This window comes from Ipomoea triloba, chromosome 1, assembly GCF_003576645.1.
Source record: "Ipomoea triloba cultivar NCNSP0323 chromosome 1, ASM357664v1".
NCBI classification, from domain to species: Eukaryota; Viridiplantae; Streptophyta; class Magnoliopsida; order Solanales; family Convolvulaceae; genus Ipomoea; species Ipomoea triloba.
This window is the reverse complement of record NC_044916.1, coordinates 931111-949112: the sequence shown is the minus strand read 5'-3', so window position 1 is coordinate 949112 and position 18002 is coordinate 931111. Positions and strand designations below refer to the sequence as shown.

The 18002-nt window shown below is 36.3% G+C and overlaps 2 protein-coding genes across 5 annotated transcripts in view; both read right to left on the bottom strand.

The window, feature by feature from the left end:
• LOC116000086 (transcription initiation factor TFIID subunit 1) overlaps positions 1 to 12273 on the bottom strand; it is a 16861-nt gene extending 4588 nt beyond the window's left edge. For both annotated transcript variants that reach the window (XR_004094063.1, XM_031240112.1), the window contains exons 1-17: positions 12139 to 12273; positions 11766 to 11826; positions 10846 to 10952; positions 9941 to 10003; positions 9717 to 9762; positions 8007 to 8267; positions 7482 to 7621; positions 6825 to 6993; positions 5070 to 6141; positions 4162 to 4364; positions 3852 to 4089; positions 3220 to 3556; positions 2802 to 3011; positions 2505 to 2597; positions 1606 to 1812; positions 741 to 944; positions 138 to 624 (exon numbers count right to left, since the gene is read on the bottom strand). Coding sequence is in view for 1 of the 2 variants with exons in the window: in XM_031240112.1 (XP_031095972.1) it covers positions 138 to 624; positions 741 to 944; positions 1606 to 1812; positions 2505 to 2597; positions 2802 to 3011; positions 3220 to 3556; positions 3852 to 4089; positions 4162 to 4364; positions 5070 to 6141; positions 6825 to 6993; positions 7482 to 7621; positions 8007 to 8267; positions 9717 to 9762; positions 9941 to 10003; positions 10846 to 10952; positions 11766 to 11811 (3883 nt within the window). In the remaining variant the exon portion in view is untranslated. The remainder of the gene's footprint in view (positions 1 to 137; positions 625 to 740; positions 945 to 1605; positions 1813 to 2504; positions 2598 to 2801; positions 3012 to 3219; positions 3557 to 3851; positions 4090 to 4161; positions 4365 to 5069; positions 6142 to 6824; positions 6994 to 7481; positions 7622 to 8006; positions 8268 to 9716; positions 9763 to 9940; positions 10004 to 10845; positions 10953 to 11765; positions 11827 to 12138) is intronic.
• Positions 12274 to 13281: 1008 nt separating this feature from the next.
• On the bottom strand, positions 13282 to 16434 carry LOC115998255 (beta carbonic anhydrase 5, chloroplastic-like). Of its 3 annotated transcripts, none has more exons than XM_031237782.1 (9): positions 16133 to 16434; positions 15994 to 16061; positions 15158 to 15325; positions 15015 to 15063; positions 14763 to 14876; positions 14596 to 14649; positions 14094 to 14176; positions 13855 to 13957; positions 13282 to 13749 (listed from the first exon to the last, which is right to left on the bottom strand). In XM_031237782.1, exons 1-9 carry the CDS (start codon positions 16193 to 16195, stop codon positions 13546 to 13548), a joined length of 906 nt encoding a protein of 301 aa, XP_031093642.1. In that variant the 5' UTR covers positions 16196 to 16434; the 3' UTR covers positions 13282 to 13545. The 3 variants fall into 3 exon arrangements, with proteins under 3 accessions (XP_031093642.1, XP_031093635.1, XP_031093649.1); XM_031237775.1 differs by having other exon boundaries at positions 13855 to 13960; positions 16133 to 16431; XM_031237789.1 differs by having other exon boundaries at positions 13855 to 13960; positions 15158 to 15319; positions 16133 to 16429.
• Between the last annotated feature and the right edge of the window lie 1568 nt (positions 16435 to 18002).

Here is an 18002-nt window from a genome sequence, read left to right as displayed (position 1 = left end):
TTATTAACCCCCCCCCCCCCCCCCTCCAACACTACCTCCTCGGGAAAAACTTGTGACTAAATCCATTTTAATGCAATTCATTTCTTCACTACAAATCACAAAATAAGAGAAACAGAATTTTAAAGAATACTCCATACCATCCATGAGCATCCTGCACAGTTCTGCAGCTTCAGCGGCCTCGTCTTCGATTTCCTCTTCCAGCTGAGCTTGAAATGGGCGCCTTCTCATCTTGAGTCCCTTGACACCATCTATTTTGTCATGCTTTAAGTCACAAGCACCCTCATCGCCCTCTTCACATTCCTCTGCGTCAAGAAGATTTTCGAGGTCTCCAGCAAAGGAATCTAGGTCACTATTTACTTCGGCATCGCTTTCAATTTCTTCACCATCAACTGCAGAAAGATTTTGGACCTGCCGATCCCAGATCTCCTGACATTTTTCTCTGGTCTGCTGCTGCAATTGCAAAAAGGACATACGCTGACCTCGAGCATACTTGCTTATTGTTGTTGCATCAACCTTTACACCCGAAGCGGCTTGCTCGCTTGACAGTTTCCGAATCATGGCAATTCTGTGCCACCTTGTCTGTTTAGCGATCTGGTCCTCTGGAACATTGAACTTAAGGAGGACCTTAAACGTTAAAAAAACTTTCATTAGCGCAAAGCATGAAGAATCCTAATTTGACACTACATAGATAGACAGTTCACAGTTGGGTCTTCTTTGATATTAAAGCCAAATGGACACACCTCACGTGCAGCTTCCATGCTCAGTCTGCGTAGATCAGCATCCGTTCCAGTAACAGTTGTCCCTTTAGCAAGAGCTGCTTTTTTCTTTGTCACCGCATTTGATACGGGTGCCTTTGGAGTAGTGCGGACATAACTGAAACCTAATCCTCGTCCAGAAGGATCTCCAACCCCGGTAATTTCCAAACGTTCAATATTACCTCTGTCCTATACAAGAATTTCATGAACAGAACATCAATATCTAACAAGAAGAAGAATTAAAGCATAAAAGTTACCACCCCTACCAGAGAGTAGAAATTTTCAACTATAATTATTATTTTCAAGAGAAAAAAGATCCTATCATTCCTACGGGTCTCTAAGATGCCAATTCCCTCATATTGACATAAAATGAACTTAAAACAAAACAAAACATTATGAAAAAGAGTTGCAGATGATATATACTCCCTCTGTCCCATTTTACATGTCATATACTCATATTTACTATTCATTGGTCAATCTACATTTGGTTTTTTTTTTTATTTAATAATACTTTTGATGTGGTTTCTAAATATATAAATTTTATATATTAATACTAAATTAAATATTACAAAAAAATGATTTGTAAATAACTTCAGTCAAGTCAAGTCTAGTTAACCGAATCAGACACAAAATGGGACGGAGGGAGTATATACATACAAAAAGTGAAAAGAACTCCAGGACCCAGATATCTATGCATACACTACAGAGAGTCACAATAAAACTCCATAGTCCACATCATTTACCGGTTCACTAATCCAAAGCAACTAATACAAAACAAAATATAAGTAAAATATTATAGCAGCAGAAAATGCTTTACAAAGACGGCTAATAAGTATAAAATCTAAGATACCTGGTTTGTACAGGCAACGAAGTTGCTACTCAAGTTCCAAGGTGTTATCTGCAGTTCCCTCTCAATATGTGAAGCAGCAGCTAAGGCAATTGCTTCATCTGGAAGCTGATTCATTGCAGAGGAAAGGCCTGTAGGTTGAGTTAGCCGGGTAATACCTAGGCGCTTGAGCCTGTAAAGGCCAGCCTGCATGCTTTCATATGCACAGACCTTGCATAATGGAGAAACACACAATCTATAAAATGTATCTGTCCTTTAAAAAGATCTAATTAAGTGTGAGAAGGGGGATGGGGAGGAAAGACAGAATTATATCAAAATGAACTACAAGTCCTCAAAATTAGGGTGTGTTTGGAAACCAAGAAAATGACTTTTGGAAAATCAGTCATTTTCCAGAAAATAGTTTCATTTTCAGTGTTTGGTTGCATTCTGAAAAACTGTCTTGGTGTGTTTTGTTCATTTTCTAGAAAATGAGTAGAATTGTATTATTAAACATTTTAATTATTTTATTTAGAATATAAAATTATTTATAATAATATTAAATATACTTTTATTTTTAAAAAAAAATTTTAAACACTAGTTTCTGCCGGAAAAATATATTTAATGCAATGACTAAGTGATATATTTCAAAATTTGCCCACATTGTTAAATGTTAGTAATCAATATTTTATAATTTCAATATTTTACTGACAGTATTTTGGGTAATGAAGTTATAAATGTTGGTGAATTTATTGAGTGGAACAAATTTGGTTGGACATCACAATATATTAAAGAGGACAATTTAGAGAGTATTTTAAATCAATCCTGTTGCATCAAACATTAAAAGAAGCTAAGACGCTATTACTTAAGTAGACATTACAAAACACTCAAAGGATAGAACTTCAAAGACAATGTCATATACTCACATTTTCAGGTGTCACCATCCTCCGTAACTCCTCCTCTGATGGAATGCGAAAACTGTTCTTCATAACCCAAATCAGCTGCCCATTCGATCCTCTCTGATGAAGCAAAGAAGGGCGCATAGATAATTTATAAATGCAAGTACAAATTGGAAGATGGGGAAAATACAGCTCAGACAAAACTTTTTAATTGGAAAACAGGCAGTTAATGAACCTATTGTTATCAATAACTTTACGGGGGAAAATGATGATTATAGAAATGCTCAGAATGGCACCTCAATAAGCAATATGACAGCATAATACCTGCATATCAGCACAATTTCTAAGCCTTTTCCTAAGGAAGGCCTCTGACAAGCTAGGAAATTGTGCAGACAACTCATCTGCGTGGATAACAGGGCGCACACCACGCTTCTCATCAGCATGAAATTTACGGTACATGTATACCGATAGTCTGTTCATAATGTATGTCTGGACTCCTTTTGATCCAGGAGACATGACTTCCATGTGAGGCTCCTATGAGCAAGAAAAAAATAACACAAATAAATAATTAGGCAGAAGATAATTGGATCAAAATTCACATACTATTTAGTATTTACACAAAATCTAAGGAGAAAAAGGACAATGTCAACACATCCAGTACATCAATCCTGTAAAAGCATTCAGGGAAAAACATATTTTTAAAAAAAAAAAAAAAAGTTGGCAACCACGGAGTATTAACAACCTGTTGTCCAACAACATCAATCCTGTCAATGCGCCTGATAGACAGCTTTCCCTTTGCTGTGCGGACCAATAGATAATCTGTTGATGACACTTTATGCTGAAATATAGGTGCTCGGTACATATTAGTCTCAAGGGAAGACTGGCTGCAACCAGGTTTTATGTCTCCAAGAAAAGGTGATTTATCAGCAGGATCAAGAATGAGGACACTCCCCAATCTGTTGTTTTCATTGCGCATCAATACACCTGTTTGATCGTTTGGAGTTGATTTTTGGTAGTAGGTACATAATCTTGCACCCATTCCAACATTTCCTAGGAGCAAAGGCCTCTCCTCACAGTATCTGCATATTCAGATAACAATCTTTAACTCCAATATATGAAAACTAAAATGTACAGACAGAAGAGGGTCGGGAAATGAAGAATATATTAACATATTTGTCAAAAGAAAAAAGTAGGATATTATATTGTTTTTTCAAGCAACTACCATCAATTTACGGCCTTAAAGCTGACAAATACTCCATAACAATAAACCGAGTCATCAATAAAAAGTTAATTGCGAGAGCAAAATGTGCATGGAACAGAGAATCCAATTTTGCAATCCAATAAATAAAAACTAAAGGACTATGAGAAACTTACTCCATCAGGAAAACATGGCCATCTTTCACAGAAAGATCAGATTTCTTCTTAAAAGCCCCAGGAGGGCGCAAAGACTTGTTCTCACCCGGAAGCTTTTGTGCCCTAGGCAACAAATATATTTTTGAGCGAAGAAGATGTAGCAAGGAGTTCGGTTGAACATTTTGTTCAGCAAGAGATTTATGGTCTTCAAGCTCCCTCCCCAAATAAAATATTTTTACTGGTTCAGTGAGTTTAAAATCTGCAAAGGGAAGGTAATTAAATGTGGACTCTAAAAGCATCAAACATACTTAAAAATTAAGATACTACCAACCTAACTTTTTTGACGCTTTTGCCTTAAGTGAAGAGACAGTCTCCTCAAAATCCACATGAAGTTTACTTCCTTTGCCTCCCAAACTCTTCAATATGACTTTCATGGGTCCTTGTGTAGGCAGCTTCCATTGTCCCTTGAGCACCACTTCATTATCATGGGGATACCATAGAGCTTTAGGCCGATGAAAATTAGCAAGATCTTTACTGCAAAATAGGCATTAAGACTTCAAATTTAATGCTAACTACAGGGCATAACTTCTTAATTTGCCAACAGCGTAAAGGTCGTCTATGCAAAAGCAACAAAAAATATGCAAATGAATTTACACAGCAAAATGAGGAACGCTAGATGCTTCTCTTGCAAAAGGAAGATTGACACAATTTGCAATGCACAATTAACTCTTCCATTCACAAATAATCACAAAATATGAAGTGAAACAAAGGATTATGAAGTACTAAAGTCTCAAACTTGTTCCACACTTTAAGCCAGGTATGATCCCATCTCCCCCATCCCCATGCGATGCACTGAAATCCTACCCCTAACATTTGTGCCCAAGCAAAGTAGAGCACTCAATATGGAACAGACTTAGCATGACATGAGAGAACAATAGTTACCTAAGAAAATGGTTCAGATGTTTCTTGCATTGAAGGGTGATAAAATAAAATTGCAGCTTAATAAGGGTCATGCAGGAAGATGTAAGAGGTCAACTTTGATATTATTTTAGTTAAAAGTCATGTTAATATGTATCACATTGTGGCATCATAGAAAAAAATAAATAACTATGCACAAAGTAAAAACATTAGCGGCACATAGCACCAAGTAAAAGAAGTTGACAGTTAACAATAATGCAGGGTGGGAAAAGGAGATCCAGCACTTAAATCCTAAATTCGGAAGAAAGCAATAGCCCTTACTTGCTTAGCTTTGCCTTCATAGTCTCTAGTTTAAGAGCTGGAATTGAATGCAGAACTTTGAGAACATGAGCAGTGCGCTTCTTTGAATGTGATTTTGATTGCTGTGAAGATTTTCTGTTGGAATAGAATTTGTCATTGGCAATATTGAAACGCCCTGTAGGACCTCCATGAAGTAACTCAGCGGAATCACCCACATTGGGCTTCCCCAAACCAGTAGTGATCATTGCACCAGCATGAAGCTGAAGACTGGTGCTATCCTTACTGTCCAGAATTTCAAAAAGCATCTGTTTGTCTTGAAGATCATAAATTAGTTTTGGTTTTGCTATGGCTTGTTCTGGTTCCCAAATAATGTTGTCCAACCAAGATCCTTCCTCCACATCTTTATTCAGCAATGTGAGCTCACTGAAACGCCTCAAGGCATCAGAGATTTTTTCTTGGGCAATATATTCCCCATCCTCAGTGTTATCTTGCTGATTTGCATCCAATCGAGACTCTAACCTCAAAAGTTGAGGATGAAATCTTCCTGCTAATAAAGGAACGTCCATTTGACCCGAAATTTCTCGTGAGCCAAAAGGCTCCACAGAAACAGATTGAAGGTGGATAAAGGAACTTTTATCTTTTTCGTTGGATTCAATTCCTAGTTCCGAAGTTCCTGAGTCAGCCTCCAGATCCATTTCTTTATCAAAAGATGCTCCAAAATTCGGTCCAGAGGTCTCAAAACTCTCAGCAGTCTCAGCACTTGAAGCCGGAGAGTTGCCCCAAATAATTCCATCCTCCCAATCCTGTTGGTCAAGAGGATAGAACTTGGGACAAGAAGGTGAACTCCAATCAGCAGAGAGATTTTGTGGCATATTTGACTTCATTGGTTCAGCACTACAACAAAAGTCTTTTTTCCTGTCATCAGCAGTTGCACCTATTCTTCCTTTCCCCTGAAAGGATCCCAGTTCATCATCTGAAATATTGTCTTCAGTTACACATGCCACCTTCAACCAAGGAAAGTCTTTATAAGATCCTCTTAAAATATCCTCTTCATCATCTTCAAGAAGTTCAGAACTATCCAAGTTGTACTTCTCTGGGAAAGGAAAAGTGATAAAAACCTTATCAGAGGCTAGAAGTTTTAGCAGATATAAAGAAACAACAATGGAAGTGAAATGCAGTTTTACAGATTCTTGATTGGTACCAGTTGTAGATCTTAGTAGCAGGTGGCCATGCATAATAATGTGGCAAATCTGGTTAGGCATGAAAATACATACTCTGTATATAATAATGTGGCTCCTCAAAGTATCAAAGATTATTAGGAGGATATAGCAGTAAAATATTATAGTCCTGTCTCAGTCTACCCAGTACCATCCCCCCACTCTTCTCTCTATCTCTCTTCTATCAATTATCGAGTCCTATGTACTAGTAGTACCACCAAAAAATTAAAGTAGAAGTCCATAAAAATGGAGGGAAAAAAAATTGTTAACCTTCATGATTGATGATATTTTAACCCTCAGCATCTTGATAATATTGTATATAGTCCTGGCCTCAACAGACCATTGGGCTTTTATTTCCCTTTTCATTTTATAGTGTTCTGTTCCTAAGATAGTAGAATGATTAGGTATTTGCTCTTTCCAATAGAAGTATCAAATCATGCTTCACTCATCTAAGCCTAATACTAATCTAGTAGGGAACCAAAAGATATAAATAGAAATAATGAGAAGGGGAGGAGTAGTATGAAGCAACTAAATCCCTTGAGAAGCAAGAACATCATACCTTTTGCAACAGAATAGCGGTGGTCCCTCTTCTCGGTCTTCTTCTTTCGGGGTTCATGAATGCCAAAAATTTCAGAAAACCGTAGGATAGGCAATCCATCTTCTATACAAAGAATTGGTAGTGGCATAGAGCTTTTACCATCAAATGACTCTTCAAGAGCAAGAGACTCCTGATAATCATGTCAAGCATCATAACCAGTCAAATCAAAAGTTACTAACCAACAAAGTTCTCTCAATTTCAAGGATGATTTTAACAATCAAGCCTAATGAGAAAACTGGAGTTTCTTACTTTCTTAAGTTGTGTAAGTTACAATTAGGAAATAATGCATTATGCATGCCATCTTTCAATTTAATTGCCTGCTGCTCACTTTTCACAGCAAAATCAGTCTTTGACCATCTTTCTCTTTTAAACAATTTGAAATTTGGATTTTAGCAGTATGAATTAGCTAGTGCCATATCTGAAAGAAATATTTGGACAATCTAGCCCACAAAAAGTAAGTAGGGGAGATGAAATTGAAACTAAACAAGCAAATAGTTTTATATTGCAATTAAGAGCACTCTCTGATTTTGAGTGATACATTGAAATAAGGAAATCAAATATCAATTGGACAAACCCTCAAATTGATGAAGAAAAAAAAGTGCCAAACTTGATACCAACCTGAAAGTCAGCAAAATCCTCAGATTCAGGAGAATCCAGGGGCAGGACATCTTTTGCAAGCTCTTCAGAATATGAGGGTATAACATCTTTAGCAAGTTTTTCCCCTTCACATGCTTCTTTGAAATCATGATTGTACTTGCCTAAAAGAACAGTGTGACAATTGGGTCATTTGAATGTGAAATTGCACTGAGATTCTGAGAATTTACTATTTGAACCATCCATGGTACAATAGTATTGCCCCAGAGTTATCAAACGAAAAAGAGCATTGCCCTGAGTTTCATCAATATAACCCAGCATTGGAAGAAGTGAAGAACAAATAAAAATACAATATATGTATACCCAGTCCTATTAATAAATGGATATATGGGCGTAAGTAAGACTACAACTCATGTCAATTTCTCTTTGTCTATTCAAGAGAATAGTACCATTGTCATCAAACTTGAAGCTAGGAATAGACAGAAATTCATCATAAGATAGATACTTGAATGGCATTGATCAACAAACAGCTAATGATTCAAATCTGACCTGTTTCAGGAAAAGCTTGGCCTTCAGCGCTGTTCCCCAACACATCCTGCTCGTTGTTCTCTTCAGTATCATCCTCATCATAGTTTTCATCATCAAAAACAGAGGCTGTGTTGTTCAAAGTAGTTACTGCAATTTCTTTAGAGAAATAATCCTTCTTTGGCAATAAATGGTCCTCCTCGGTGGCAGTTTGAACTTCAGGGCCTTCATATTGCTCATCAATATCCTCATAGTCCACAGCATCCTCCGCCTTGTCATCATAATCTACTTTGAGTATCAAAGAACAAAACTAAGCCAATCAGAATCACATTAACTTTTAAAAAAAAAAAATTGAAAGAGAAAAGTCAGTATTATAATGGGACCATGGAGTTATCCCTTCTAGGAAGGGTATGAGTAAAAAAATAAAGCTTGCTTATAAGAAAACAGTGAAGGTTGAATTTCTAGATTCTTAATACATTTAACTTTTTAATGAGATAAAAATATTCGTTAAAGCAAAATCATGTCCTTCTATTACAAGGCATCAAACCAATTGCCTCTAGGGGAGAAAGACCAAAGATAACAGAAAAAAAATACATCCTTTCTAAACAAAATATCATTCTAAAGACGGATAAATAAAAGCAGGCAACCATACTGCAATAATTATATGTTAAACAAACTGGAATATCAGTTTTGTGTATTAAAGAGCTAGATGCAGTATAAATATGAAGCTCTGAAATTATCCTGAGTTCTTTTCATACATTATCTAATGGCATGGTACTCCTACTGTTCAAAACCAATATATTTACACATCTGAGATCTATCATTAAATAAGCAGGTTGTAGATGTTGGAAATGAGGAGTGAACAGCCCCACAAGAGTAGAAATCAAGTATCTTCCCCAAATGTGATCTTAATGATGACATATATAATAAGATGTTACATTTACACTCCGTAACATTTTGTTAATCTGTTATTCCAGTTAGAAGGGACAATTCAATTAAAAAATTCAAAGGTGAAACAAACATCAATTGAAAAGAATAGGCTGAGTGGAGAATTCCAATTTGGTACACGGAATATATATGTATGTGACTATGTGTGCACGCGCAAAGCCTTCTTCCAATGAGTATTAAAGGAAATGACCAAACGGTTAGCAGGACCATTGAAATAATAACATTGCTCCTTAATCCACAAGTCTTTTATTAATAAGTTTCTTTAATCCATGACTTTTCTGGGTAAAAGGAGAAGGAAAAAAAAAACTTGCATCTAACAAAACAAGAAATCAATATCATATCCCTGACTGATACATAAACTTCTGCAGAGTAAACTACAAGTCATTTCAATTTGTCAAGTTGCACGATAAAGATAAAAATGATAAAATGTATCTATAGGACCAAATATCAGGTCCAGCTTACAGAAGTTGACAAATACCATTCAAATCCATAAGTCTTTCTAAGCAATAGAAGAAGCAAGTCCATAATATCACATCCTCAAATGATAATTACACCCTTAGCAAGTACTGCACAAATCATTTCAATTGACACTAGTACACTACATTATAGTTGTGTCTAAAGTACCAATTCCAGATTGCCAATGTTGATAACTACCATTTCCAAGTAAAATAAAAAAATTTAGGAAGCAAAAGCCAAAAGGACATAAAGTTATCAGTTCAAGAAATAAAAATACCAACTGAAAATCAAAAACTGCATGAGTTAGCATTCCCTGGCACACAACATCACCTTGTTCAGCAGCATCTGAATGTGTTTGTGGCGATTTCACAGACAACTGAAATTAAAAGGGGAGAATCAAAGAAAAAAACAAATAATAAGTAGATAAATAAGCATCAGTACAAATATTTAACTCAATAGTATATCAGTGAGAAAAATGCCCTGGTATTTATCTCAGGCAGTTTAGTCTAAAATATAACCCAATTGCATAAACAGATTAAAGGCAGGAACCTTACATCAATATCTGTTAGGGATGTACCAAGCTTGTCAGCCAATGCAGCAAGATGCTCCTTTGCATCCTGGAACCATGATTGCAGTCTTAGAGAAAACTAGTGGAAGTAATAGTTTGATACTTTGAGCTCTCATATAATATAAATGGAATATATGATAAGAGAGAACTCCCATTCATAACTATATGATTGCAACAAAAACTAAGGAACACCTCATAACCCAAACATTTGTATACAGAGTAATATCACAAATTCCAGTACAAAGAGATCCACAAATAGCCAAATAGGACAACTAGGTGCACGGAACCATTTAATCAAGTTTTACTAACAAGATGATAACCTTTATTTCTATCATTCCAAATGCATTTCTAATCACCATGTCTCACCAGGCATAAATTCTCTATCTTCAACTTGCAATATCAACTTTCCTATTTTAACACATGCAACAGAAAGACCCTCTTCACACATATTTCTTTTAATAAGTAATCCACTAACACTCTATCAAGTCTAGAGTTTAATATGCTTAAGCAATTGGCAAGTTTTGGCAGTTGGAAAATCCTACCAGAGAAAAACCAAGCTTTTGAAACTTTAGAAATAAGGAAGCTTTGGAAATCTCAACCAGATTTTAGGTTTTCAAGGAGGCAAGTAACATTAATAATCGGATTTACACCAGCTAAAGATTGGAAAGTAAAGTTTAAAAGCTGGGAATTTTTAAATTGCAACATATTAAGGAAAGAAATTTTTATCAAAGAGGAGCTTTTTGCAGAATGCAACGTAATCTCCCAAAAGTGAGGCACAGTTTGGAATAGATGATAAGATTATGGCATCAAAATTCTTAGAAAACTCAATAAAAAATAAAATACGGGATCTCCTGTCAAAGTAGAGACTGAAACTTAAATATATATAATCACCTCATCAAGGTAATCAACATCAAGATCCCCAGAGTAGTCAACATTTCCAAACATAAATCCCAAAAGATGGTTGCCACCACCAGCCTCCTCATATTCATCATCATCATCTGTCATAGCAAAACATTGAATAGTGAATCAAAACCAAGCTTCCAAATAAGACAACTACTACGGCATCAAGATTATCCAGTCAATCAAGGACATAAAAGTTGGCAATTACTTGTGCAACAAAAAATTATTAAATACCTATCGTTAGTCAATTGATCTCAATGTTTCAACAAATGTGATGGAAGTGAAGTTGTTCTATTACATTATCCTAGAGCAAATTTTCCATGATGTTTGTAATGCGTAGCCTTTGAAAGTCTAGTAGATTTAAGGAGGAAAATCTGGAGTCAGATTCTAGTCCTAGTTTAATGAAGAAATAATTGCATAATTTTGATCAAGTTTAGACCGATTACAGACTAGTAATATAATTTACCCTAATAATCTATTAAAGTGATGTCATATTTATTTTCCCAACAGTGTAAGAGATGAGCCCACACCTTGGCAAATGAAAATAAAGTTGAACCCTACTTTAACCTCCATTCACCTAGCTGATGGCCTACTCCTTAATCACCCTTATGACATTATTACTACAGGTTCTCATGCATTTTTTTAATAGCTGCCATAATTCCAATTTCCAAACTTAATAAATTCCATAATAATAGTTACATTCCATCTCCACTCAACTGCTTTCTACCCATCCCTTCAAAAGCAATAAAGCTCTCACAGAACTGAAATTCAATATGGAAAAGAATAAGTTCAATCCCAGCAATTCACCTTTTTGTTTGTTTCATTTCTATCTTAAGATTTTATGCTCCTTTTATGAAGGTATAATAAAAATAAAAATAAATAATAATAATAATAATAATAATAATAATTACCTTCATCACGACCATCGTGGGATGCGCTACCAGATTCATATCCCATGTTTCCTCAAGAAACCTGCAACCAAAAGAAAATTCCCAAAATACTGAAACGACGAGACAAACACAATCTATTCATTTACTTGTCAATCATATCTTCCCAAGCGCTTGCCCATTAAAAAAGCAATCCAGTACTCGATAAGAAGAGATATTGCCAACTGAATCAGGTACCAAAAAAAGTTGAATTCGCCGTGAATAGGATGAAAGATGCGAAGTTTAGAATTCAAATCGTGTGATTCTTTGTGGGAGTTGAGAAATTGAAACCAATGGAAAGGGACAAGGTACCGGAGTATGATTATTGGTTAAGTATGAATGCCGATGAGATACTAACCTGGCACAATAATTGGAACCAGAGAGCCGTCGGGAATGAATGAAACACTAGTTTACCCCTCGCCGACGGCGACTTCCTAAGCTCCGGTGAAGTCTTTGATTTCGCGGGGAAGAATGGAAGGTGTAACCTGGTGACGAGAGTGCGAAATATGAGCTTCAAGACCTCGAGGACGGGTCCTATTTATATGATGTCTGTAAGGGATTCGGTTTTCCGGGTTGAACCGGTTCGAGTTAAGCGTTAATCCTAAACCAACCAGAAAAATAAAGAGCAAATCCAACTATCCAAGTACATGTTCAATTCATATTTCATATATATATAATTTTTCATGCTTTTTTTTTTCTAGGATTAAAAAAAATTGTAGTACTAAGTTGCGGGGTGTCTTTAGTAGAACCTAAATTGATACTTTTAATTAAGTTAGAAAAGGCTCGTGGTATCTCATCCATACTCATTAGCTCTTCTTTCCACACATAAAGAGATAAACTGCCTTATACCCTATGCAACGGGCTCAACTAAAATGATGTTAACAAAAACTAAACTTGTGACATCCTGATACGAGAATTATATTTCATCCACTCTAACTCCTCTTTTGAAACTATTTGTTAATTTTTCATGTATATGGACATAGCTACACTACACTATTTATATCCCTATACAAATCTTAAATGGTATTGTAAACCAAGTGGTAGAGGGTTATATGGCAACTCCCTTGTTTTACAGAGCTCACTAGTGTATTTCTGATCTCACCAGTACACTTCTCAACCTCATAAGTGCCCTCACTTCTCGATCTTTCAAGCACATTTTCCGACATCGAGAGTGCACGCCTACTTCCCGATCTCATTGTTAGACATGTTAGTTGACCTCCCGGTCTTATTATATTAGTAGTAGACTTCTCAGTCTTTTTAGTAGTAGACCTCCCAATCTAGCTCAACAGTAGTAGACCTCTCCGATCTCATTATCAAATAATTAAACCCTATGACACCTTTTCATACATGTTTACTTAGTAGTAGTGATAGATATGTATATAGGTAATAATATTTAAAGCTTGAGGATTGATGACGAAACAAACAACGAACCTTAGGACAGCTTTGCATACATGTTTACTCTCACAAAAGAGTTGTGGTGATGTCAATGTGTGGATAAATATCAGTAAAATAAACAATATTAAATATTCACAACCTGATAAAACATGAATATGTTCATTCCATGCAATCTGAGGAGAAACCAAGCTGCAGATTCATGGAAAAAGTGCAGAATGGAAAGTGGAAGCAATCTTTTCATCAATACAACACACATACATATAAGTTTGTAAAAGACACCACAATGAAACATCAGAGTATGTAAACAGACACAACAAAGTTGCATTACATATAATTCATCTAAATAATATGGGGAGAATGCAGGAGCAAGTCAGCTCCAGAGTTCGTGATTTTTAGTCGAGTATTGGTTATCCACGCTAGAGTTATCATCCTCCTCGTGGTCGAGAGACCATTTCTCGAATGAACAGTTGGTGAAGTCGTAGTAGCCACCATGAATCACGAGCTGCCTTCCCGCCACCTTGTCCTTTATCCACGGGTACGTGAGCAAATTCAGCAGCGAGCGGTTGATTGATTCCTGTAAACAGAGAATTAGATGAAAAAAACGCCTTTTTTTGCACTGTCTCGAACAAGAAACAGAATAATTTAAAAAAAAAAAAAAAAAAAAAAGAAGGAACTGCACCTTCTCGCAGTGCTTGCATTGTAGATCAAAGCCGAGTAATGATGCAGCAGCCTTGGTGTTCGACCTTGCGGTCTTCCCAACAGCTACCCAATTATGAAGAAAGCTACTGCAAAGCAAATATAAGAGGCTAAGAAGGTGCATAAACTGTTTTCTTGTTTAGCTACAGTTGTTGCTCCCAAGAGGCGTGGGGAGAGGGAGAGGGGAGAACAACAGAAATAGAAGAATAATACTCGGCATACCTAGAATTCGTCTCATCTTCCATACTCATTAAGGCGCGGATGCCTCCACAACAGCTGTGGCCAACGACTAGTATATTTTCCACCTGCACAGACCAAGCCAAACATTGAAACATATATCGAGATCTTTGATACTTTCGAGTTTTTTGATACATTACAAGTCACCAGCACATGAACAGTAATAAATCCCGCACTCGCCAAAAAAAAAAAAAAAAAACTATCAAAGAAAAAATGACAATTTGTATAATCAGAGATTCTCCATCATTCATAGATAATCAAGATGGCTCTAGCATACTAGATTACTATGTATTTCTGTTATTTCGCGATTACGATCAAGAAAACTTTCTTTTGGCTGTGTCAAACTTCTATGTACTCCGACTATTATATGTCAATTCTCAATTAAAGAATTTTCATAATCAATCTCATATACAGCATTTCAAAAAGTCACAAAAGTTGAAACGGACAGATCAGCATGACAGTAGATCGGTCTGCAGAATTTACTCACATTGAGAGAGTTAACAGCAAATTCAAGAGCAGCATTTACTTCGGTAGGGCCATTCTGCACAGACGAAGCAGTTTCATGTATAACAAATGCATATTTATTTCACAATAGACATTTCATCAACTATAGCTTGATGTGTGTCAGACAAAGTAAATGCCAATATTCATTACCTCGTATGGAGGCACCAAATTTGCAACATTTCGTATTACAAAGGCCTCTCCTGGTTCAAATCCCAGGACACTAGAGGGGCAAACCCGAGAGTCTGCACAAGCAATCACCATAAACTGTCCTTCAAATTGTCAGATAAGGATTTCATCACATGGACCATAAAATAAGGCAAATATCGGGTACTGCCTAACCCCCTATATCACAGTGAACGAGAGAATCTAAAAAGCTTCAAAACAAAAACGTAAGGCTAATACCTTCGGTGCTTGAGCTTTGGCAAGAGCCTTGAAACGTTCTAAGTCGGCCCTATTCACCCCACCCAAAAAACAAAAGGAATAAGAAGAATCAGATTGGTGATGCCAATTTGAGCTAAACATGAAGAATAAGGTCACACACTCACAAGTATTTTTCCTTTTTGAAGCTCAAAAACCGATGCTTCATCTCAGAGAACAGATCAGGGGCACTTTCAGTCAAAACTGCGGTTTTCTTTTTGTCATCAACAATTTCCTGTGTCAAACTCATAGGATCCCTTGAATTTTTCATTCTCAAAGCCGGATTTCTCCTGCATCTCAAAGTTTAACTTTCTCAGATAAAATCCTCAACCTATCATGTACATATACATATACATAAACACACACACACACTTTAAGAGTTCATTCTCCTGATAATATTGGACAAAAGCTGGGCAGAGGTACAGTGAACTTAACATTAACTACCAACTGTATTACCAGTCTGCACTTGGTTACTTCTATAATATAATATAATCAAAGCCTGAGCTTTTGGATTTTAAATTATAAAAACAGCCAATGAAAACAAAAAGCTTCCAAAAATGCACAAGGTTACAAAAGAGACATTGATTTAGTTGCCAAATATAGAAAGTATCTGTTACTATAAGTAATGCTACAATTCTACTGTCCAATTTGGAAACCAGCAAAAGAAGTTTCCCATTTTAGGAATAATAATCAACTCCCACCCAGACCCCGCCTTCTTAGTTTGAGTCGATCAGCTCTGGTCAACTTAAATTAATTTCATCTCCTCGTGATCATTTAACAGCTAAAAAATTAAGGAGTATTTGTCAACTAAAATCACGAGACGAATTTATCCCGTGCGGGTGCCGATTAAGATCAGGCCGATTTATCTGTGCACCCAATTGGATTGTGGGTTTTCCTTGTCACTTCAAAACACAAAAAGGTGAAAATTAATCACAGAGACAAAAGGGTTCACACTTGCACATACTTAGAAAAACTCGATGATCTGAAACGGGTCTGCTCAACTTCCGAGGATCTAAACTGGGCACTGGAGATCTGCACCAAAAAAAACCCAAATAAATCATCAAATTCAACGCCCGGAGAGAGATAAGCGCAGAATTATATACCTGTGGGGAATCAGAAGCCTTCTGAAACGCAGCAGAGGAATGAAAGAGCGGTTTAGCAGCCATTGCAGAGATCTAGGCTTGTAGGCGCAGTTTGAAAAGGGAATACACCCTCGTTTATTCCACTGATTGCTGGAAGGGCACGAAATAATGTGTGGCTATATATGCGTACATGTCATAGGTACTCAAAAAGTTAGTTTGTGCCGCTGACAAATCGTTGGTTGGTGTCGGTTGGATCAAAACTCTCCAAGAAAGACGGAGAAAACGAGGCTTTAAATGTGTTTTTACAGACTGGACTACAATGGGTTCCATCTCCATCCTCTAGAGCTGAAAATGACCATTGCCAAATCACGGTACACCATCTCTAGCACACGGTACAAGTCCTTACATGCACGTTTTTGCTCCTGCTTAATGCGGCTTTTGGATTTCGCCAAAGGGCAAATTATGCTATGTACACCATCCCTTGCAAGGTGGAAACAAGTCCAAAATGTGTGTCTATAATAACAGTGTCGTTAGTGGCACTATTTCTTCAGCCAACAATATTCTTTTCTTTTGTTGTGAATATTGAGTTCAAAAATTTTGTTATACTGATGAATAGAATTTTGTAATTGTAAATATAGAGTTCTGTAATTTTGTATATTAAAATCTAAAATTGTGAATATTCAGTTTTAAAATTGTGAATATAAAGAAATGAATTCTAAAAACAAAAGACAAGTTCACGGCTATAAAGTAATTATTTTTTTAAATTTCATACGGTATCGTTTTAAAGCAAAAAAACGTCATTTTGAACCCAAATCCACCTTGAAAGGTGGAGGTGGACCTGACCGGGTCCATGGCATAACAATTGTTCATAAAGGTTAGTAAAGGGAAACGGGCCGGGCTTGGTACAATGTTGGATCTTTTCGTTGAATGTAAAAAACGGGTCATGTCCGGCCCAAGACAACCCCGATTCGGCCCAGACCAATAAAATACGGAGTAAGGCCTAGCTCAACAGCCCAAGAAATGGTAATATCGTGTCGACACTCGAGATAGGAAAAAAGAGAAGTCGGGATGAGATTTAAAGATGAAATAGCGCGAGAAATTAGAAGGTGGGGAACACGAGGGATACGAGGTACAGTGTATCCATGTGACGCCGCATGGTCTTGTTGTACGGAGAAAACAGTCTCCACAAATTCTACTGCTGAAGCATATCTGCCACCACCTATTCCTTATAAATTCAGTTACGTCTCACTCAATATTTAGGAAGTTATGTAAGAGAGAGGAGGGAGAGAAAATAAAAGGAAAAAAAATCTGAAATTTTTAAAAAATTAATAATAAAAAAATCAAATGATCAAAATTTTAGAGGCTTCAATTGCGTTTATTGACTTTTTTTTTTCTTTCACTGCAAAAACTAGAGTCTTTACAAAAAAAAAACCAAGAAAAGCCTTTAGCTATGTAAAAACTATCATAATACCCCTATTGGAGAATATAATGGGATGCTCTAAGATATTTCTTGTAAATTGATGAGTATCCTACTTTGTATAAAATTAAAAATAGCTTCTTTTTTTTTTAATTACTTTTGGTTCATCGATTATTGGATCATTTTTAAATGAACAATAATGCATCTACTCTCAATTCATACTTCATTTTCTACTCTCAATGAGGTGTTATAGATCTACTTTCAATTTACTATATTTTCTACTTTCAATGATTCGTGATACAATCTCACATAAATTGTTTGCACACGCGCACACATATATATAAAGACTGGATCATGTGCAAACATCATTTCCCGTGCGGAAGTGCAGTTAACACAAAAGGACACACAAGTGTACAATTGACGCACCTAACCTTAAGCACTTCAACCACACAAATAAAGCACCTTAAGAACACA